This window comes from Calliopsis andreniformis, chromosome 6 (assembly GCF_051401765.1).
Source record: "Calliopsis andreniformis isolate RMS-2024a chromosome 6, iyCalAndr_principal, whole genome shotgun sequence".
In the NCBI taxonomy this organism is placed as follows: Eukaryota; Metazoa; Arthropoda; class Insecta; order Hymenoptera; family Andrenidae; genus Calliopsis; species Calliopsis andreniformis.
In genome coordinates, this window is record NC_135067.1 from 5686382 (window position 1) to 5711391 (window position 25010).

Here is a 25010-nt window from a genome sequence, read left to right on the forward strand (position 1 = left end):
CATTTCTCTAAATCGTTCTTTTCAAACTCGCTCTACAAACGGATGACAGATCGCTGGGCCAGTTGTCTCGCGTTCGACTGAACATCGCTGACGCGGGCCCCATTTTTACCTTCTGCGCGAGAAAACGAAACGCTTCGGGAAAAGAGAGAACACGATGCGACGACGGTGCATTAGGCACGCGCGTTCCAACGAACCAATGGCACATACCTGTCCACGTAACTAGATCGATGGATTTTCACATGGTATATTTTCGGTTACGAATCAATCGGGGCAATATCGTCGATGTTAGCACCGAGACAATCGGGCGCTTCAAGATGCATCATATCTACGCGTTCATGCTCTTCCTTTCCTCCCTCCATTTCCTTCTTCTTTTTCTTCTCCCTTCCTCTTCTTTGAAGTGGTAAAGCTATCGATTTTGTACTAACCTTTTTTCACTACTCCCGGATTGGCCCGCTGGCCATTGCTACTTGCGCATTCTACATTTATTAAAGGGGTTACAGTAAGTTGGAAGCTTACACTTTTTTACTTTTTGTAAAACTTGTAGATAAATTATGGTCTTTCGATAGAAGATCGATTTGTGTTAAATCAAAATTTCGAATAAGTATTTTAATTATAGAGAACACACTGGTGGTAAAATGGTGGTCTTTATTTATGAATGTATTGTTTGCTTTTTGTTCGCGAAGAATTTTTTTGAAAAAATTAAAAAGTAAAGTAAGTAAAAGTTACTTCTGTTCTTTCAATTTTAAAGACTGTGTATCTAGTAAAAATTATTAGATGTATGCAGAAAAAAGTGTAATCTATGCGTATGTGCTCACCATTTTAAACAAAGAAACCAACTTTCTCAGAAAATAAAGATACGTTATCTGCAAATGATACATTCTTATACAATAGAAGAGCAAATTTTTCGTAAATGTTTGTTATCTACAACAAATTCAACAAAGAGCTCTTAAAATATTGTTTAAGTCTCCAATTTGGTGCATCCTCTTAATGGGCTCTCAGATAATCAATATTCATTGTCAATAAATTAATATCAGTAATGCTATTGAATATGAGGAAAATATGATATTCAAACTGAATATTAATATTTAATCCAATCAATGAAATTATTTGAAATCATTGATTAAAGTCAATTCACGAGACACTAAATTTATTAATATCAAATAAATTAATACAAATGCTGATCCCAGACGAATCATCAATATCAATTTTTTTAATATAGATTCAATATTGACAATAAATATCAATCGTCCAAGAGCCTTTTTAGACAAATTTTTTCCAAATATTCATATTTTACTTTCTCTCCAGTGTACCTTCGTCTGCGTCAATAAAAAAGAATTTAGAAAAAAGCTGCGCCCAACAATCCGGCTTTAACATCGCGATTGGTTACATTGTATAGCTTTCAACATAGAAACGACGAATCGCGAATTCGTTAGGTTCTACCGATAAACCAATCGTGGATAATCGTAGCGTAAAACGTGTGTTGCAAGATGAAGCGTCATCTAAATACATATGAAAATGCCTCCAAATTTTTTCATGCCGTAGTTTACAAGGAACACTCAGAACACTCACAAAGATCGACTGGAATTAAAAAAATAGATACGACGATGAGAGACACGAAACAATGCTTCATTTCGCGTGTCTCGATCGACGTGACACAACGTTGACCAGTATTTTCACCACTGATTGTCGATATTCCTTCACAATAGTCGAATCTCTCTTTTCCTCCTCTTCTTTCTAGCAAAAGGCATCGTGTGTACACAGAGGACTTCTACAGAGGCGAAACTGTTGCTTCTTTTGGGATTCAATTTTTAATGCAGATGTGTGTTTAAGAATCACTGAATCGTAGATATAACTTCAGAATTTAGTGACATTAATAATTAAATTAAATGAAATTCCTGAAATTATACACATATATTTTATATCTCTACATCAAAACTTTCATAAGTCGAAAATATGAGGAGAGTTAAAAGAGAATTTCTGTTTAAAAATTTACGCATTTACTGCGTTATGAAATTGACGCGAAGTAAAATTTACTTAAAAATTTATTTTATTAAATTAAAAATAATGATCAATCTGTGTGTTAGACAACCAACGGACTAAACTGAAAATTGAAAGATTTTTAACTGTGGCAGTTTCCTCGTAGGATTGCGTTTTCTTAAATACAATATTTGTAACTTAGATAGTAAGTTCTGATTACTAAACAGAAAATAATTCAAGTGCTCAAATAAAAAATCCACTTTTCACAGTTTTTTCTAGAAGTGCAACAAGTACATTAGCATCTTAAATTTTTGTTCAATGAATCAAAATTTGTTTAATAAAATATTCATCATATTACGTTTTTGATGGTATAGGTTCCACCTACATATATTGTGGAAAAGATGTTACAAAAATATTACAAAATGTAACAAGGATCATTTTTGTTGCGAGTCCCTCAATTACTTGTTGCAATATTACTTTTTAAATATTGTTATGCTTTCCACTCCTTTTGCATTGACTCTCCTTCTTCTATCAAATATGCAATAAAACATCGTGGAGTTAGACATATATTTCCAAAGAACCCATTAGGCTACCTGTCTGGGTTACCTCAAATTTCAGAGTCGCAGCATCAAAGGTTCCCTCAGAAGTGTCGCCTCTCTACAAGTCCTCTGGGCTGTTTCTTCCTCCCGTAGTCCCTGCAACTGAGCACTAGTCATTTGGAGCCATTTTCATCCCTCTACTCCAGGACTCTCGTCCTGCATCTCACAGCTGGCGTCTCGGTAGCATCTTCTCGAGGAGGCGCTTCGTCGTTCCGAGCAGCGCGAGGCCAACCCCGAACCGCGGCGATTCTTCAGTATAAGGCATACGGTTTGGTACTTAGACTCTAATCCCTCAAATCGACCCCATTCCATTCCTGTCCGATCCCTGAATCCACGCCTCTGCCCTTCATCCTTTCGTCAGATACATGATCGACGACGATCGACGCGCTTTTGCGCGCGCACTTGAAGGAAGCAAGGTCTACGCGAGCCACGGAACATCGAGTCACCCGGACGCGCGAGGTCGAGGGTCACATCGGTGATCCATGTTGCTGGATGATCGAGGATTCGACGTTCCGTTCTCCCTTGTCTCGATGATGCTTATACGACGAGACAGCACTGTATAGAGCTGATAAGTTGACAGACGGGAAGACTCAGAGGCAAGAGGAACAAAGCTGCTTGCTCCAACTATCTCCACCTTTGTCACGTGACGCTACAGCCACGGATTAGTAGACGTGACCGAATCGGTCAATAACAAAAGTTCGCGTTGTCCAACTCTATGATTGCGTCCGAATAGATTGACTTATCTCGCTACGACCGATTAGACCCGCATTTCTTCCGTCTGTCAACTTATCAGCCATGTACAGTAGGAAGTTGGGGGGGCGGGGCGTTCGTAGCGGGGTGCACGGTGGTGGGTGTACACAAAATAAGACACCACCCTCGGCGGGGGAGTTTGTTACTTGAAAAACGTTCGTTTAATTGGCATTAAATTTCAGCAGCGTTAACCTTTAATAAACTACCTTTAACGTATAGGGTCTTATCAGGTAGGTATTGATGCGTGCCAACGGATGTACGACAAAGCGCGGCCAATGTTCGTAGCTCGGCGTGGCCGATGCTTCTCGAATGCCCATTCTCGCCGTCCTGACGCGGATCCACCGAGATGGATCACGCGCGAACGGCTCTTCTCTACCCTTTTACGTCCTCTTACCGCGTATCACTTCGCCATCGTTATTTACAGGATTCCTTTCTATACTGTACACTGTAGCAAGACCGCGTTAAACCGCCGTAACAACAAAAAAGAGTCGCGGGAAAGAAGAAGCAACGACGCGCGTTTTCTGCGCTCGCTGGGGTCTCAGAGATCAACCAGACGAGGCTGCGGGGGAAAGAAAGATACGAGAAACGCGACTTGTTCGCCTCGTCGCGCTTCGTCGAGGGTACACGCGCACGTGGGTACCGTGTGCAGAGGTGTGCTCGCTTGTAGTTACGTTCAGCTGATTTGAGTGGGGAACTATGCCTGAAACGATGATTTTTTTAATCCTTTAGTGTGGTAGTTCGAGGAGTGTTCAGGTGTAGTGTATAAAAATCCTACAGTTCTGATTGTGTCTCAGTAGAAGTCCTGTGGAAAGCATTACCCTTGAGTTGTTCTGCGACACATCTTGTGAGACAAGAAGCAGTACTTCCACACTTATGGATGTTTTATGCACAGGGTGTATTGATCACCAAAATGACTATAGACTTAGCAAACGAAAGGTTAAGAATTGATTGCAAGAGAGAATGACCTATAGTGTATTTTTCGTTATGAGCTTCTGCTGTGGCCATTATGTTATTTTCATGTTCTTCTACTGATATTTTTGATAACATAATCCTGTAGTTAACTTAGAAAATGTGTTAAGTGATGTAAGATCATCATCAATCAGATATGAGCCTGTAATGAGGATGCACTACATCTTAAACATTTTCTCTCTTTGTAAGTTTCTTACATCATATCACGGAATTCAGTGACTTTGACAAAATTAATTTCAACTTACTGCGTCTTACAAATATTTTGACTTTAACTGTCTAGAGTTACATAACTGTTAAAGCTACTATATGTATAGAATAGCAAGATCCTTTTAATGAAGTGGAATCAAGTACAACTTTATTCAGATTACTTTTGTAAATATTTTTTATTTACACAGTGTTGTAATAAAAGAGTTAACCCTTATCGAACGCTGGCTTTTTATAACTTGTCGCTGAGTTATAGGTCACGATGTGGTAGGTGTCATCTACGTGACACTCGATTTCCACGATAAAGTTGCAATGTCACGTCAGAGGTGACATACAACCGATAAAGCGAAAGTTAAAAATAATCTGAGTAAAGTTGAAATTGAATTCTTTTTCATTATTAATTTGCTACTATTAGGCAACAATATATTCTTGTTATAAGTTTACTGCTATCCAATTCTTGAAATGACTGTCTCATTGACTCATTTTCACCTTTAACGAGATACCTACACATAACTTGTTTATGTATCAATTAACCACGAATGTGTCTATTATCTGTTATGAGCTCATTACTGCTAGGCATAAACCTTTCAGGAGACAAATTAATTAATTTTACACTTCACAAAATTTTTAATTTTAACACCTAAACGAGATTAATGGTTAATTTTTCAAAAACCGAGAAATAATAAAATTATTTGTAGTTGACGAATTTTTAGTTCTTAGTCAAGAATTTAATATTTCAGCTCCGAGACTAATCATCTTTTAAATAACTCACTAATTATATTACTTTGTTCACTTAATTTAAACTAAAAATAAAAAATAAACAATTAAAAATAAATTATTTCTCTTAAAATAAATCATTTGTTATTTTGCATTGTCAATTTTCTATATACTTGTTTTATAAAGATAATTGGCTTCTTATCTGAGTGACTCATACTTCAAAATAGTAACAAATAAAAGTTCGTATATACAACTGATTATAGATCACGCTGAGAAAACAAAATGGAGTAGTGAAAATGCCCTGTGTGTCTCTAAATCCGGAGTATAGCGTGTAATTACAATCAGGCACCTCTGTACACAGTATGAATGGGATCTCGCTGGATCCCCAATGGGTATCGAACGAATATAATATAGCAAGAAACGATAACTTTGTGTTTTGTTATTTTTTCTCCCTGTGCAAGTACAGGCCGAGAGCTGGACACACCGCGACACAATCTTTGGCATTCAAGCGACTCTCCGCGTATGATCGACTTTGTCAGATATCCGAGGAGAACCTGCTACATCCGAAATTATACTAAATATAACTTTATAGTTTACCGTTATTATCGCCACCATTCGTTTATATTATTATTGGCTATGTAATCTCAGTTGTCTATATGTATTATTAATAATATTAATAATAGTAATGATGATAATGATGATGATGACGGTGATGATGATGATAATAATAATAATGATACCGATTACCAATAATAAATATAGGTAATTAATTCATCCGTTCGTTAATTCGTAATAATTAAGTGTTATCGTTTCGTAATTGATGATTCGTTATCTTGTGCAATCAGCGTAACTTGCGTTTCTGCATACGTACGTCTTTCAATCGTCTCGGTAGTAATACTAGGTATCGATAATGGTGATAACGATCATGTAATAATAATAATAACAACAACAACAATAATATAATAATTCGAATAAATAATAATAAATAATAATAATTGCAATGACGATGACGACACTACGGACAATGGTCGAAAGGAAATAGCGATAGTGATGAAAATAACGTTAGCGATAGAAGCGGTCCTGGTAATAGCAAGTCGCAATAATAATGACGACGACATCAAAATAATTAATCAAGAAAATAATGGGAGTTCTATAGTTAACGAGTTAAACGCGTTTATAACCTTCTCGGGAGAAATTACAATCGTATCGATAATTATTCGTCGCACGATAATCATTGTCCCGTTCGTAGCAACTAGGTTTCCTTATCGCACACACTCACACGTTTCCTACGCTCTCTCTCCTCTCCTGCCCCTGTCACACACCGCCTAACGTAAGCAGACATTAAATACTCGAATACTTTAAATACAAGTCTGTTAATACTTTATTACTCGCTCTCTATAACGTGTCCCCGCTCTGAATACAAGTACAAAAAAGGAAGATGAAAGGGAACGCTTTGGAGAGCTCGACGACCGCGACCTCGCCAGCCGATCGACTGATCGATCGATCGACAGGTTGGCCAGCCACGACCGCCGATCCTCGGATGCGTCAATAAGAAAGTCGATTATTGCGTTTCTTGTAGCATTGCTAATCGAGTAGCCGCCCATTCCAATCGACTGATCTAACCTTCTACTACCGATCAGAAATCGCTGCTTAATCGGTGAGTTTCTGCAAAGCAGAAGTTTCGCGTGCCGCGAAGCACGGGGCATCCCCATTGAGCTCAGCCTTTATTGGGTTTGAAACGCGAGCGCGACAGAAAACTGAGCTCCGCCATGTTTAAACTTTGATTCAGCGGTCCACGGTACCAAGACAAAAATGTATAACACAGGGGATTGAATTTTAAAAAATGAAAGAGTGAATTGCTTTGTAGGTATGGGTCACGGCCATGGTGAACGTTTTTGGAAAGAAGCTACTCTCAAAATGTAGGAAGGAAGAAGCACAAGAGAGAAATCCTAGAATATTAGGCGACGCTCAGCTATTTTGGTAAAAGAAGTTGAAGATACAAATTTTTAAGTCGATAATCGACTTGGTTTTTTTTTGTACATTGTAGATCTTGATAAGAGAAGAAACAGTTTTGTACGAAAATGTTTTATGATTAGTAGTTTACTTAAAAGATTCAATATTTTTTAATAAAGAGGTCAGAATGCACCACAAAATGTCAAGTATGAATATTCTTCTTAAATATATTGTTCTCTGGTTTGCTAAGATTCTGTGAAAGACTTTTTATGTTTCTCTAGATGCAATTTGAGCATGAGATCTCCATTACTATCACTTTAATTGTAGTACCCTCATATGTATAATATTCTCGAACTTTTTTCAAATGTATACAAGAAAATGGTTAAAATAGACAAACAAAAAAATAAACTTTTGACTAATACGAATATTAAAAATTAATTTAATATTAAAATTAACGAATATTAAATACAAAAAGCTATGTGAAAGAAGAATATTCTTATAGAAAATCGATATTTGATCTATAGCTAACATAGCTTTTGGTGTATACAGAGTGATCCAAACAACTGAATTATATCTTACTGTTTTTTATTACGAAAAGAAACACCTATTAGAACTTTTTTTCCAATTGTAACAATAAAACAAATATAACCTAACTCAAATAGGCATATGTTAGGTGCTGCCTCCCAAGATGATTACTATCGTTAGTCTCTGAAGAAGATCGTCGTTATTCTTTGTACTTTCTGCGACAAGTGGAGGCGAATTTGAGGGCATGTGACAATGAGAAGCCATAAATTAAAATTAAGAATAAAATACTAGTTTCTGAAAAAAATCACGGCTAGTCTTGAGGTACGATTTTCTTGAAAGACAAAACTGTAACACCCTGTATAATACGTTTCATAATATACCAAGATCATAAATCCAGTCAGACGTTAAAGTAAATATTATTAATGATTCTATTTCATCGCATAATAACGACCATTAGTCATATACTACAATTCACTGTATGAAACCCTAAAACAGAATGCAGCACACTTAACTGAAAAAAAAGTCAAGAATTTAATCTACAACCTCATTATACAATGCTATATATAAATCTCTGCATCAGAAACCATTCTTCAAAAAACCAGCCGAGCGTTACACCTAACAACCTCTTCAAACTTTCCACATCTTGAGTGTAACTTCAACCAAAAAGCGCTCGCTGAGGTCATGACACTTGTTAACCGAAGTGTTAACCGATTTTCACACGAGTCCGCGGGAAAAGCAACAACACTCGCGTTGTCGAGCGTCCAACGGAGAAGAACAGAACGAACGAAGGCAAAGGGGCGAAACGTAAAGTACGGAAAGAGATTTACCCACGGGTCGGTGCACGTAGCAGCTCACGTGGGAGCTGGAGCCAGAGGTGGCCGCCGATCGGGCGGAGCAAACGGTCGACGAAATGGACGAAGATGGGCTACTGAACGATACAGCAGCAAGTGCTGTTCGCTAGAGCGCTGGTAGCGACGCGCTGCTGTGGGTAACGGTGCTGGTTCCGCTGCGCGTGCTTCTGTCGCTGGTGGCTCGTCACCCTGCCGCACCTGGGCTATTGGTTCTCCAGCGAATAGTGGCGGGACCTTTTCCAGAAGCCCTTGAAGAATCCTTTCTTCTTCGGCGCGTCCCCACACTCGGCCGCTGAAACAGAAAGATCCCAAGGTTTTCTGGATCGCTCGCGTCCACACTTTCTCCCACCTTGACTTTTCACACCTGAGAGACCGTAGGAGCGTCACCGTTAACGTCGCCACCACCACAACCTCCCCCCCTACCCTACATGGATCGCTTGCTTTCTTCGGTCGGAACATGCGCGCGAAATGTTTTCGACGACCTTTCGGGACCGTTGACCTGAGGGCTTAGGCCACCCTCATGGCTTCGAAAAATTCGAATTCTGTTTCCGTGAAATGATCATTTTAGCTATTCAATACTTGGGGAGTGTTTAAGCAATTATTACATACGAGTAATTCATAACGTTTCGTCTGATGTTCCAAAATGAATTTTCTTCCCCATCACATATGATTTTGGATATCGTAATTGATTTTATAATTATAAATAAATATTAACTTTGAAACTTAGTTGTTCTTATTTTTGTTCTACATATTGTTACTTTTACAATTATTGGAATTTGAAAAAATCTGGACATCATATGATAGCAAAAGTTTGTAATATTAATTCATATTTAATATTCATGCACTGTGGTGATACGAATACGGAGGACATCTTCTTTTCTTATTTATGGATATGGATATCAATATGAATGTGAATCTGTATTTTCCGTAGTTCCGTAAAAATTTCATTTTAAACAAGAAAATCGCTCCCATGGTATAAACTCATAAAAAACCATTCTATTTTGACGCCGCACTGTCCTCATTAACAAATTATGAAAATCCGTCTGAAGACTCGAACTCTGAAAATTGAAACTGATGGTAGATCTATATTTAACTCTTTACCTACCGATAAAGACTATTAATAGCCTTCTCATAGGGAAAGTGTTAAAAGGTATTTCACGTAAATAAAATGAAAACTGAAAATTCGTGACATTTTTCTGATGGGAAAGCGATATGCAGAGAACCCTAACCTATCAAAAAATACGAAAACGAGGAAATGGATTTTTTCAAAGATGTACGTGAAGTTTCTTCACCACGGCGAAACAGACTGTCCATCGGCATATGGGCTGTCATGTATTTTAGCCACGTTTTTACTCTCGCTATATGATAATAAGGGAAGCGTTGGCAATTGTTCGCTACCTGCATAATAATCGACAGTCTTTCCGGCCTTTGCTTCGAATCGAACATCAAGCGCCATCGATCCCCTTGTCGACGGAATCGGCGTTTGTCAGATGGAAATACAGAGGTGTTTGTAGTTACACGTTTTATCCCCAGTTACAGTTACGTGAAAAGTTACTATTTACAGAAGGAGTGAAGGCCATTATTCTATCGTATTCGCCCTCGATAGTATTTATTAAATATTTACACACTCTTTTTTTACTATTTTTTGAGGGTGTACCTTCTACTCTACATACTAAGTTGATTTTATTCAAGGACTTGAATTTAAAAAGTGTGGCAAATCAGAGGATTTAAAAAAGTTTAATATTTGAAGTTGTGAATATTTGAAAATGTGTTTATTTGAAACCTTGAAATAGTGAATATTTAAAAAAATTTAATATTTGAAACTCTGAATATACAAAAATTTGAAATGTTGAATGTTTAAGAGCTTGAAAATTTACTTTGATATATTAAGATATTGAATACTTAGAACAACTTGTGCTCAGAAAACAAAAAGCGTGATGGGAATGTCACTAGTAACTATAACCCCGAGTGAGAATCGTAACTATCACCAAGCATCCTTGTGTAACTAGATATCCAATTCTATCTGTGCAACTAGATCTAGGAGTAAACGAGTATTTGACCAAAGTGGTACTACAAGGCAAGGAGCAATTTTAATAGTAACGATCTTATCAAATTTAAACACTCAATCAAAAAACACTTTGCGTCCTAACGCAAATAAATTGCTAATAAGAAACCTATAAGGCTACAGTTACAGTGGATACGTGTTCTGACGAACTGCTGTTCTGAAGACTATGTTTGAACTTGTCTTGCTTGTACGATAAATAGTTAGAACATATTTGTCAGAACATCAGTTTGTCAGAAAATACATTCACTGTAACCCAAGTCTAACTCTGATCCTATGTATTTCATCCAGCTTTGCGCTACTGGTTGAATTGACAATGCATTTGTGTTGAAACTCAAGTTATTTTTTATCCGATTGTACATAAACGTGTTACCAAGCAGTGTGCTAGTCAACGTATAATATTTCTCAGAATTTAAATTCCAAATTATAAAAGAAAGTCCAAGCTTCACTGCTCCTAACAGTTTGATACAATTCTTCCTTGAATGATAGATTGCCGGGTGATAGATCACGTACTCCAAGATCGAATCACGTTTCGCAAACTAAGCAATGGCTCATGGTTAAACACCATGTTTGATCGTACCTCAACCGTGATGCACAGTGACAGTATGCCAATAACGATTCGTAACGCGATCACATGCAGCCTCGGACTACAATGTTCCCTCCTTATAGGTTCATTCACAAATATTCAATATGACTTGCCAGTAATAAAGTTATAGCAAGCAGCACACTTCTGAGATCAAAGATGTAAGTAACAAACATAACAAGCAAAACTCGCTTGTTTTAAATAATTTTAATATACAGTGACTATAACAACGAGCTTATAACGAAGGAATACTGTACTACCGAACAAGGTTACAAGTGTATGGTTTTCAGACACTAAGCTTATCTGTTCGATCATCGACCCTGGACTGGATCCCTCAATCTCGGGAAACTACACTTTACCCAGATAAGGAAGCAAAGTGGCGAGGAAGTGGATCCCTGGTTGGACTGCAACATGTCCAAGAGTACTAGGAAGTGGATGACTATTCGCGAAGGCCAATGAACGTGCAAGGAAAGAAAGGAGGTAGGAGGCAAGACCGCGGTGGAAGAGATATAAAGCGGCGAGAGAACTGTGCGTATGGATCAATACCAATAGCAAGCGGCTACACAACGCTTAGTAGACGCAGACTCTTGGGTGTGTCTGGGTTAGGTCTGACGCGCAGCATCCCGGCGCCAAGGTGCGCTCTGTGCGCTGCAACGCTTCGAACCTCGCTTGCACTGGGAGATGTCGGGACTAGGAAGACAATGGTACTGTCGGATTCTGTTGGTGTTGATCAACCACAAATCGATCTTACATAAAACGAAAGCTTTCAGGGTGATTCCTTGATTTCTAAAGGCTTTTAGCAACACGTATTTGTGGTTAAGTATCCGGAATCAAATGAATTGATTATACAGGGTTGAAATGAACTGATTATGTTCGGCTACAGGTGGGATAAATTTTGAGGAGTGGTTCTAGACCACATTCAGAAACTGGTTATATTCGTCTGAAACTTGGCAAATCGAATGATACGATAAGTAACAAAAGTAGATCTTATGTTGAAAGAATTGATTTGGGGACCAAACGTTAACTAGATGTTTTATTTTTTTTAATGAATGTTAAAAGCCTCTAATGTTCTAGACCTTGTTTTTTAAATACTCTGTGTTAATTGGAATACTGATATCTATAAAAATTATTTATTATATTCGAAGTATCAATACTTCTGATATTAAAACATTTGGCATGATCAAGTAATGCATGAGAGAATTTCCGTAGATCTGCTTTTGGAATTGCTTTGAGTACCTTGTCACGGATATGTGTATGTATGGTTGGAATGTTATCGTATCACGACCGTACGTGAATTTTTAGCCAAAAAGCAAATAACAGTGCTTAACCAGCCATCGTATTTGCCTGAATTGGCTCTCTGTAATCATTTTTTACTTTTAAAACCCAAAATTGTAAAATAAACTTGACTCGCTGCAATAACATTTTAGCTATACAAGTAACTGTGACAGAAATACTCCAACTGATTTCAAAAGCAAATCTTCAGAAATTTGTCGATAAATTGATTGGCCATGCCCAAAGTTTCATTAATACCGAAGGAATATACTTCGAAAAAAATGGACGATATTTGTTTTTGCAACTATGATCAGTGTATGAATTAATGTGCTGCCAATCGCAATTCCAATCGATTATTTTTCGAATTCTAGATATTTTCAGTAGTTTGTATGTATAACTATGTAGTCAAAATCATACAACTTAATTGTACAGTAATACTTTAATTATAATGTAATGATGACGTTACATTTTTTAATCTAATTAGCAAATAGTATTCGTTGCAACAGCGAAACAGAAAGACCTATTTAGTGAACTTCGTCCGTGTTCAGTCTGCAAGAGAGAATGCAATTATCGCGATGAAGTGTCACCTAACGAAGATAGTATCTCACTCAGCAATAATGAGTACTGAGAGTAGTATTTGAAACGCTTGAAACTTGTTCGCCTGCAATATGGGATATACAACAAATATGTATATTATACGCAGTGTTCATTACAGATAGAATAAACGATCAAAATTTATAGTACTCAGAATTGTAGATTGTAATGCAACACTTAATGATACATGTATGTAGAAACTAATTTTAATGAATTTATAAGGAAACTTTTGGTACAAATTACAAATAAGAATTCTAGTGATATTCTAAAATATCCTTACTAATGTCAGCTATTTGAAACTTAGTAACAATTTGACAAGAACAGGAAAGGTAAATAATGGTCAAAGAGATACACCGGTTTTAACTAATCCTCTCGGTGGAGTCTTTCATCATTTGAAGTAACGTAACAACACTCCAAAGGATACATTTTGAACTCTGAATTCAAAAATCAAATAACAAACAAATACCAACATACAGAAAAGAGATATGTACCTGGAAACATAGTTCCTAGCTATTGTATACACAAAATATATCTATTTATAACGTTAAAAGTTTCCAAATAGCCAAAATCGATTGCTGCAGTTTCTATTAAAAATATCTTGTTTTCTTTTAACCAATGTCAAAATAAAACTAAACATAATTATAATTAAACACTCCTTCAATTATATATCTGTCAAAAATTTCTCATTTTACCTTCCCCGATAAAACAATGCAGATATAAGTACCGATCGTTAATAATTCTAGTGTTGATTATTAATCTCAAACTTAACTCGCCCCAACTAAATCACTTACATTTCCAATATCTCTAAGCATCATATACAATGGACGTGGACACAGAAATTTGGAGTTCCCAAGAACTAGCCCAATGAAACGTTTACTCGAGGTACTACTGTACTTCGAACATGTACCATTGTCAAAGCCTGTACATAACCACAGTTCATCGACCATTTTCCAATACCTCCGTCTTTTGCTGACGAATACTCGAGCGCGTGACTCGAAACAGACAGGGAAACGATTATCGATCGGTTTACCGCATCGTCCCAGCTTGTCGGAAGTAGAGAAGGACGCGAGTGCTGTCGCGATAGGAAGAGGCCAGGGAAATTCTCGACGGGGAAAACCGTTTCGATGGATGAAACTAATCGCGGGTACGCGTACTTCATAAACAGGGTTGGTCTGTTTCTTGGTAAGCGGTAGTTGCCGAAAATAACCGGAGAATATTAATAGAGCCATTAGGTCCAGAGATCGGAGGAGAGTCGGACGCATTGGTGTTGAACCCCCCAGAGTGTGGAGAGGGAGCAGATATTTTCGAACTCCATGATTCTGTAGTTATGTTATGCGTGGTGCACGGTCGTATGCTAAATTCAGCTGAGATTAGGAAAAACATGTCTCGACTGAATGGTAGTACGGTGAAACCTCGATTCTTGTTCAGTGGTAGTGTTGAGCGCGTGTACAAATATCGAGGTCTTCATGATTACTGAGTAGTCTGCTATCGATACTAATTTATTGCTTTGCCACTTTTTTAATGAGGATTATAACTGTTGAAATTGGATTGAACAAATAACGATTCTACTCGTTAGGTTTTTCTTTTGGAAATCAATCAATTTTTACCTATGTTATACGTATCGGAATAATAATGGATTTTAGATGAATGTGAAATGAGGAACATTTTGAAGATTATCTTAAGAACATGATGTAAAGGGTTACAGAAAGAGCGGTTGAGAAAGAAACTGTCATATATCAGTTAATAGTACCTTAAAAATAGCAAGAATCTCAAATATCTAAGTACTATTTATTGTTGATTTTGAAAATTAAATTACGTTAGAGAATTTATTTTGAAAATTAAATTACGTTAGAGAATTTATTTTGAAAATTAAATTACAGTAAATAAAGGTGTTCAAATTTCTGGCGCAATGTATACTATAGAGAAAAGAACGATTGTACAAGTAACAATATCCACTCTAGTTAACTATGGTGAATTAAATTTCTCCAACAATATATGAAAAGAATTTTACTTTTCGCGAAGAATAACTTGTACTTAAAACATATTAATTTTGCTAATATTTGATCGACCTCGTGTGTATTCATTCATAATATCAAGTATCGAGATGGATTCGATAAGTTTTTTATGATCAAAACTAAAATCTGTACTTTATCTTCTAATATCGTTTTTATTTTGCTCATTCTTGTTATCGAGTAAACATATCCATCGTTTCCTTGCGAAAAGGAATCGTGATTCAGTAGCAAGTGACAAGGTTTAACCGTAAACCGCAATCGCCTGATTTAGAGGTGATCATATATCCTAAACATCGAAGTGGTTTCGTACTAACAATTCTATGAGTATACGACAAACAGGCGACTGTTAACGAAATGTTATTACAAACAATTGTGTTTACAGTGGCAGATATAATACGAAAAGAAACATGATAGTGATGCAACTGTCGGACAACAACACTATTATCAGTGGGAAGTCCTTGTAACAAAAATAAGTGCTTAAGTAATGTGTAATGAGCTTTTGCATAAGGATGGAGCTTGAGATATTGATAGTTAACGTTAATATTACAGATATGGATAAACATGATATGAATTATTCTCCTAACAAATATAATATCGTTAAATATGACATTAGTGCTGATAAAACAAATATAATTTCGACATATGATTTTTACAATTATTTAATGAACCTGTACTAAATATTTTATTTTCCAAAGTAAAAAAAATTTATTTCAATCACTTTAGTAAATATAAGATACAAGAGTGTCTGTATCAGTAAGCAACTCTAAATAAGTTAACTCTTTATCTTTACGTTAACCTTTGTAGTGAGATTTCATACTCTTTTTCGTTATACTTGATATAATCATTTTTTCCTATTTTCTCTAATAAATATTAATTTCTTATTATCATCTATTATTTATATATTATACAAAAAAATTGCACACAATGTTCATAAATTATTCTTCTCATATTAATTTTAATGTTTTCCTAGATCTATGTCTCGATGCATATCTTTGATGCTCAATAGCATGTAACGTGGCACTACAAAAACGTAAATAAAAAAGCCATTAATAATTAAAATATTCATTGAAAACTAATCAAATGAATTTAAAAAACACTACCATAACTAAGTGAATTCTTTTTTCCTATAAGAAAATAACAAAATTCAGTGCCTCAAAAACTATCAAGTTACAGAGACTGTTATGCTAACCTCCTACGGTGTCCAACGAGCGCAAAGGGTTAATCATGTATCCTCAAAATAGGAATACAGTATTTCCTCACTACAAGCTTATCACTTCTTATCAATAAGAAGGTCATAAAATAAAAGATACTTTTGTGAAACCATTTTCAGTATCAGTAAAGAATTTCTAACTCACTGAAGGTGAAAGTAACAGAAGAGATATGGAATACACGAGATGAGCCACAGATATAATAAAAACAACTACGAAAGCTTCCATCGAGAAAATACTGTACCAGCTCCAAAATCCCCAAGCTTCATCATCTCGCTAAATCCCACGTAAGATCGGAGTGAGATCAAGAACCTCCCTTGCAGGCCCTATCAGCCGATTCGAAATCAGCGCGAATTCGACCGCGGTGTCGTTTCGCCTCGGTTCACGCTCTAGGCCCGAGGCTGCCGCGAGAGAAAACTGTCGCAACCAAGGTCGCGGCGTGGTGCCGTTGCCATGTGCATCGCGACCGAAACGAGCCGCCTCTACACTCGCGGCGATCCAGTTTATTTCGGTCCCCGCTCGTGGGTCGTCGTCGTTGACAATATTTCGACCGTTTCTTAATGCCAACCCGACTCGGAGCAAAGTCTGTCACGGCGACTTTATAAATAGCCGACCGGTGCCACCCTCCTGGAAACGAGCGAGTCCTTCGAAATAGGAGGGATTTCATTGGACCCGAGCGGCGGCGACGACCGTGACGACGCAAATTTGATCGCAACCATAACGCTCATTTACTGCAACAATGATATAACTGAATGGTTTCGACCTTTTCTGATTTATCAATTCTGAGTACTTAGGCGGCACAACAAAGTGCGCGCTGAAAGGTCATAACAGAAACTATTCTTGTTCATTTTTGTTCTTTTCTTGGGGTAGCAAAACATACTCTAACATTTTTCATTTTTGTTTAGTAAATTAAGATTCTTTAGACTAAATATTTATTGTATTACGAATTATATTACGTTTTTGGTATAATAGTATAGGTTTACTATATATGTTATGAGGCCCAGTTTTGACCACTAAAATGTGTTCTTATTGAAGAAATCATAAAATCTGACAAGTGTTAGATATGGTAAGATCACAGCATTTGAAGCTAACTCAAAATTTTGTATTTAATATGACAATTATTCATAAATACTGCATGAAATTACTCAACTGAAAAATGGCAAATTTTCTGTATGCTATTTTTAATCAGTTTTTATGATAGAGTCATAATGGAAGATCCATATTCTGTAGTAGTATTAATATACTGGGTTGGTTTTATAGTTTTTAAATTAAATAAAATGAATTTACTTTATATTGAGGTAACACAAATAGCAGAATGTTAATAATTTATAAAGAAGAGAGAGATCTATTTCGAGTGGAAAATTAATTCTCACTGCTTTCACTTTTACTTAAAAATTCAATCCTTTAAGTGATCCCACTGTGCACGATATTAAAGTTAATTTCAGAAGCGCAACATCTTTTATTCATATCTTTTAAGAGATTTTGTAGAAACATTCTGGAAGGTAAATATTCAAGAACGAGATGGTTAATTCACATTTGCAAATTGTGAAAAAGTCCAAAAAACAGAAAATATATTATAGCGATGATATGGAACTAAAATCCACTCCAGCACAATGCAATATAACAGAAATATACATAGTTTTGTAAGTAAGAATAAAAGTTATAAATGCAAATACATATTATATTTAAGGTAAATTGTCTTACTTTACAGACTACTGATACATTACTAAAAGTCCATTAGTGCAAAATGATGTCTTCATAGCTCATTTTAAAAACTATCAGGTGTTACTGCTTAACCTTGTTGAAAGAACAATTTTTACACTACAGCAAATGACGATATAAATGCTAGATATTGGTAGTCAATAATAAAAATCAATTCCTTATTAAATTCGTGTAAACTGAACGGTGTATCAATAAAAGACCAGTCAATGCCACCTCGGGAAGATGCAGAAATTACAAAAAAATCTAGCTACTGATACGACACGACAGACGTGAATTCAACTCATTATCAGTTAATATTTATTATCATATTTCTCTTCAAATTATGAGTGTTTAATTACGTGCATCATTATTGCAGGAAATGAGCGATAAGTTATAATTGATTTCTACCGAGTTTCTGTGATGGAAATTTACACGTCCCTCAAGTAATTGATGAATAGAGTTAAACTCACCAGCGTAAGGGCCACACGGTGAGGCGTTGTCCTTTCCACCTTTGCCATCCTTGCTTCCACTTCCTGAAACAGTGAGCAAGGGTTCCCTCTTGCGATCATTCTCATCTTCGTAACACGACGTGAAAAGCCGCAATGATGCTCTCGATAAGCCAGCAATTATCCTACGGGATTCGGGCGAGCAAACGCAACCAATATGGCGGAAGGAATGGAAGACGTTGGAGGTACCGCGAAAAAAAGAACTCGAACGCAACAGTTAAGCTTACTTACGAGCACGCGAGTTCCTCTTGGGTTTTTGCCAAATAAAATCGGCCGTTTGCCGCATACCAAGTAACGACCACGCGATTCTGCGTAGCGAGCAGCGATTCTAGCGAAATTACGAACGCGCAGCCTTTGGTAATTACTTTGTGAGAAACGGGAGTTCAGAGACTGACTCATTGATGGCTTTCAACAAAGTCGATTCATAGATAGAAATCTTTTTCTTTCTACTGCTTTTCTCTTCCTATTTTAGGAGGTAATCTAAAACAGCAATATGTATACCTTCTATGCGCAGTATTTTTTCGTTATGAACTCTTTGTTAAATACTCATTTAGAGTTTATAGAATTATTTAGAGTAAACGAATTTTACTGATATAGGCACTTAGATATTTTTAGACATCTTAGACAATATTCTCTTCGTTATGAACTCATTTCCAGTGAGTGCTGAATTTATAGCAAGGAAACACCGCATACAAAATTGAATAGATTTATTAGTAAGACACAATAAGTAACGTGAAGGTCTTTAAAAATTCAATTTGAAGTATAAAGTATAAAAATAAAAATACTGGGATAAGTTAATTAATTTAGTATAAAGAATTCCTGCATCGCCTATGTTTTGATTTAGCATGTACTATTAGTACATTAACAAATTAACAATGTGAACAAAATACTAGCTCACAATTCATATGTTTTACCAGTTTTCATAAGTCACTCGCTATAAGCTCAGGATTCAGAATAAATAACGAACTCACATCGAATATGCGGTCAGTTCATGCATTGGTGCTTAGATCTTATTTTACACAGTTGGGTATTTTTAAAAAATATTAGTAACGAGAACATAACGAGAAAATAGCGTGATAGCAACAGCCTTTCGCAGAATTTTTACTTCGTATCAAAGTTAGTCATCGATAATGAATCTCACCGAGGTTCTTTGTCATATTTCCATCGAGTTTATTCGGTCACGAGTACTTTCTGCCCCCACGACTCTATTTCTAGGAAGATATTAATAATCTTCATCTTGTATCACCAGCTAGTATGGAACGACAAACCTCGACTTCCTTGCGAATAAAGTTTCAATTTTGTGAAATTTCGAGTCGATCAGTAAAGTCATTTAATTCTCCCCTAGCGAATGGAAAGTTTATTTGGACCATATTATGTGTATACTATAATAGTATTCTCGTGTACAGTAAAATTCCATTTATTCGAGCAGTGTTATTCAATACGTGACGCATTGCGGCTATGAGCACTTATTTGAACTGTTGTCCAGCATCACCCCGGTTATATGAACGTTTATACTAATTCGGCTTTAAATGGGAAGTTAATACATTGACATAATGAAATTTTAATTAATAAATTCAGCAGGGTTAATGTACTATATAATATGATTATAGAAAATTATAATCTTCCTATAATTCCCTTTTGAAATTTACGTGTTCTGAAATTCTATACCTTTCTTGGTATTTCTACTTTAAAGTTATATTTACACTGAAGCAATGACGAGGAACATTGTGTTGCCTCTTGTTGCTTATAACGTGTAACTAAAAAACTATGCGTTCTCAGACCTTTGTGCATTTGAACTTTTTACTTTCCTTCTTTGTGTGTAGACCCTGTCTTCCAAAAGTATCCTATGTTTTTCTTATTTTTTACATAAGAGGCGAAAAAATATTTGTCGTTGATTCAGTGTAGACGTAGCTTAAGATTGCAAATAATTTAATCATACAGGAAGACACGCTTCCAGGAGTATCGTAATTACATAATAATAAAGGAAACAAATTATTAAAATATACTATATTTGAAATTGTAATGTGGATAAACCTATAATGTAATCTTAGTTACAGAAAATTTCATAAGAATAGTAATAAAAAATTGAAGTACAGAATCAAAGATCTATTTTTCAAAGTAAATTTAAGTTTTAAGTAAAAAGTAAATTTATCTTAAGTGGTCTTGACTGACTTTGGAAGATGTACATGTTACAGGTCAATGAACTCATTTCTGAGTGGACTACACACGCCTAGTTCACATAAAGGGAAACCCGTTTCCTGTTACATGGGGTCAGAAAATCTCAAAATAAACCTCTAATACTATTAGAAGTAGAACCTAAAATTAAAGTTATGTTTACAATTCTACTTATGTGAAAGTTTTCAAAATATTATAAATAATATTTCTCAAATAAATTAAAAAAAAAGCCGAATGACAAACTGATCATAAATATTTGAAAACTCAAACACAAATCTTCAAAGACTTTGTAAAACAATTTTTGAAAATGAAAAAGCTCTTTAATTTTAACGTAAAAAACGAAAGCTCAAAAAATACCATTTGATTTTATCGTAAAATTAGAAAAAAATCACCAGTTTTGAATTTTAAAAATTACTGATGAACTATGTTGAAACTTACTTATTTTCAGCAGCTTTCACCAAATTCAAACTCATAAAAAACCTGAAATCCTAAAGCATCCTTCTTTAAGTCAAATAATGAAGACCTAATAACCTTATTATATGCACCAACCTAATACCTAACCGATTCTTTGGTTTTGTTCAATAGCTTTGTTCCATTGTCGCGTGTTTGCAACGAAGGACATCTTCGTGGCAACTGAACAAAGGTCGCAACAGTTCGAGTTAGCGCGCTACCTCGCGACGATCGTTTCGAGGTCACGGCCGTATCTAGGCTTTCTGTTCGATGCCATGGTCAGCCGAGCATCGTTTTCCTCGCGGCCATTCACAGAAAGAGATTCGGTCGATCAGATGGGTACGCGAGAAGTTCAAACACGGCGTTGCTCGCGATTCCGCAAAGCTGACTTCGCGTGCACTAAAACACTAGGATCAGAGATAGCGAGAGTGGCCGAGGACAATGACGCGTGGTGCTCCGACGTTCGTTGCTGGGGGGAGTGATCGTTCACCCTCGAATAGATCAATAAGTTCTCGCAACATCCTATGCACGGCTCTCTTTGCACTGGAAATTTGGTCGCTGCACAAATTTCGTTCACGATTACTGGGGATGGGTTTTTCGAAATGTTAAAACCTCGAAATTTTGCACCTTCTCGTGATTCGAAAGTTTCGAAACCCAGGAAAGAAAAAGATATACAAATTTAAAGAAATTATCAAAAAGATATCTTATCAGGCAATCATTGACGACGTTTTCTGAAAGACATTTCAATACATCTGGTACTATAGATAGTTGATAAGGAAAGAAATGTATGTAGATTAGATCCAGAAAGCATCCGGATGTTAGGGTTCTTGAACAAGTGGTATGAATAAATTAAGTTGAATTTTGGTTCATCTTCGAATTTTGATTAACCAATATGATTTACTGATGCACAAATGCACTAGAAGTTCATATTCTATTCTTTATAAGCTTATTGCTAAATAGTAACAAGTATGCTGCAATTTCTATGAATTTTCAGGTCACCCATGTGAGGGAGGTGCAATAATTCATAAATTCACACTATTTAAAATATTAATTGTGTAAATTACTGTGGTAAATTTTCTATTTTATCTATTCCACTTGAAATTTGAGTATTCACCTTTTAATTAGTTTTTTTAACTTTGTCATAAAGAGTAAAATATTTTTAGAAATAGGAGGTGTCAATTTAATCATTTTCTGTGAACAAATTTGTATGTCTGTGAAGATTTTACGAGATCACGAGCACTACAGAGCATTATAGATCAACATATATTGGATATTATGCATTATTGTTAGCTAAAAAAATTTTAGAATATATTTTGGACATGAATAAATCCAAAGAAAAAATGTTACAATTTTATGCGTTCTTGATTTCTTATACAAAAAACTTTTTCCTAATAACATTCGTCATTTGTTTTAATGCCATTCAACACAAAAAAAACTGATGTTCTTCATTCATCATTTTATGAAGTTACAGAATCCCCTAAAATATGTGTTAATAGTATCAACATAACAAATAAACTCACGAAATAATTATTTTTCATCTACAAACCAGTATACGCATAAATCTCGTACAAATGATGATAAAACTGTGTAACAATTTCCTGCCACTAAATGAAATTCTACTATGCAAGGGTTACTAAATTATACAATACAAATAAAAACTCATTTTATATACACACTACACCAAAACTCATTTCCCTTTAAAGGTGATTCCCAGTTTAATATTGGACACACTGCTCGTTGAAAAGGTAGTGAAATTAGTTGTTCAAGGACGAGTGGGAGTATCCCTCTCCGCACATGCTGAAACCAGCTGACGCCTCAATGCGCCTAAACGCTGACGGCTTGGCTCACCCAGCAGGCTGTCTACCCTTAGCTGACCTATCCTCCATGTTCACCGATCGACTCTGTCAAACACGTTCCTTTTCCAACTGTTTCCTTCTATACGATAGATCAAAGTAAGACGACAATTTCTCCTGTGACCCTGAACTCAAGGACGACAGGTCGGTATCGATTAACAAACAAGTGCGAACGAAGCAAATAAAGAGCACAGAAATACGTATCTTAACTGACAAATATAGCAAAATAAAATCAGATTCCCTCACAGGAGTAACGAAACTAATATTTGTGTTTATCTCGAGAACCTCACAGATAGAAGAAGAAACAGGCAGTAAAGAAGCGTAATGCTACACCTTTGGTATCGCAATGGGAGGGTAAAGTGTAAGATTACGTAGTTACGTTGCCATGAAACAAGCTCGATACGAACTCAGTCACGTTATTTAATATCGTTATTTGAACGACTTAACCATCGACTAAGGCTGATGAACTAATTTACACATATCCTGCCTGGGAAATGTACAGCAGCCTTATTATTGGCTACAGCGACGTCTATCGGTGTATATACACAGTCTGCATAGACTAAACGCATATCGACAATAATGGCAGTCAAAGGCTCAAACACGACAACAATAATCTTCAGAAAGCCAACCTACAGCAACTCTACCTCGAGCCACCCGTTAGATAAAGCACAGCCACTAACGTAAGTGCAGGCGTATCGTTGCGTCTTGCTGCGTGGAGTGCAACGACGTAGGTGGTGGTATAATTAGAAATATCGTGTCTGCAAAGGCATAGTTTCTCCGAAAAATCTGTGTCCCCTGCGTAGGCGTACTCCTGCAGCAGTTGTCCACCGCTGGAAACTCCCTACCAGAGAAATTGGGGGATACTGTTTTCTTGCCATCGAGGGCGAGAGAGAAAGGCTGGAAGTCAGTGGGAAAAACCCCAGCAAGAACAGAGAGAATCGGTATAGCAGGGGCAAAGGTAGTCCTGTATTTTCCAAGGGGTCGAGAGACTCTCACGGTGAATGCTCGACCGTGATGCAACCGGCTTTGGTAGGGGCGGTGTTCGGTCGGCTGGAGGGTTGCTAGTTTGCTAGACGTTCCAGCAGACGGGAGTAACGATTGCCACCACCCCTTGCGCACGACGAGCTAGTCACCCCTTCCCCACCATGTCGTTCCGGCTTCCCGCGCCCCTGCGCTGCTGCCAGCCCGTCGAGCCAACCGGCCGCTTCGCCTACTAACCGTCCCGAAAACATCCCCTCGCTGGTCAATCGCCTTCGCCTCGCGACACCACGATGTTCCTCCCCTCCTCACCACCTCGTCTTCCCTCTGTCCATCCATCCGTCTCTTTCTCTCCCAAAACATCTCTCACTTCCAGCTCCGCCCACCCTCTCTTCCGCCTACCCCTCCCACTCGATCGATTATTTTTAACATCCACGTTCCCGAACGTCGAGTTTTCCGTTCGGCTTTTCCTTTCGACGAAAGCGATCCCCGTTGCCCGAATGGAACGCGGCAACCAAACAGAGCCAAGAGCCGAACGAAACGACTCGGCGCTTGCGCCTCGACTCGCGGCGTGTCGCGTTCAAAGGCGTTTCTCTACCTTCTGCTATCGCGTATCGTTTGCGTGCGATATGACGCAAAACGATACGAACGATACGAACGAAACGGCGAGCGTTCGGCCCATCCACGGTATGATAATCATGGTACAGCTATAGCGCTATGTTTTCATTCTTGGAAGAACGTTGATCGATGGCAGACGTTCGGAGAAAATCGATTTCGATCCGAGCGCGAGGATCCTGCAAAAAGCTACGTGCCAACGAACCGCGATTGTTCAGACTGCTTTTTTCTGCAAAGATACCATGGCGTTTTATAAATAACCGACGGCGATAAGGCTAACGTACAGGGTCGCGCGCGCGCACAGACACACGTTCGACGTGTCCTCGTGTTTCGTTACCCGATCGGTCGAAACGAGGAAACCGAGAAAGGACGTGGGCCGAAAAGAGACGCGTGAACACTTACGTAAATGTAAACGCGAAAGAACGCGTCTTCGGATTGAGGGACACGTAATTTGCG

General features: G+C 37.1%; 1 protein-coding gene across 9 annotated transcripts in view; it reads right to left on the minus strand.

Moving 5' to 3' along the window:
- Positions 1-7639: 7639 nt before the first annotated feature.
- LOC143180522 (uncharacterized) overlaps positions 7640-25010 on the minus strand; it is a 125987-nt gene continuing 108616 nt past the window's right edge. For 5 of the 9 annotated variants that reach the window (XR_013002141.1, XR_013002143.1, XR_013002140.1 and 2 more), the window contains 3 exons: positions 18448-18510; positions 16521-16903; positions 7640-8837 (listed from right to left, as the gene is read on the minus strand). Coding sequence is in view for 4 of the 9 variants with exons in the window: in XM_076380304.1 (XP_076236419.1) it covers positions 8749-8837; positions 18448-18510 (152 nt within the window). In the remaining 5 variants the exon portion in view is untranslated. Of the gene's footprint in view, positions 8838-16520; positions 16904-18447; positions 18511-22872; positions 23010-25010 lie in introns of those variants that run through there. The other 4 variants (XM_076380304.1, XM_076380305.1, XM_076380303.1 and 1 more) reach the window with 2 other exon arrangements.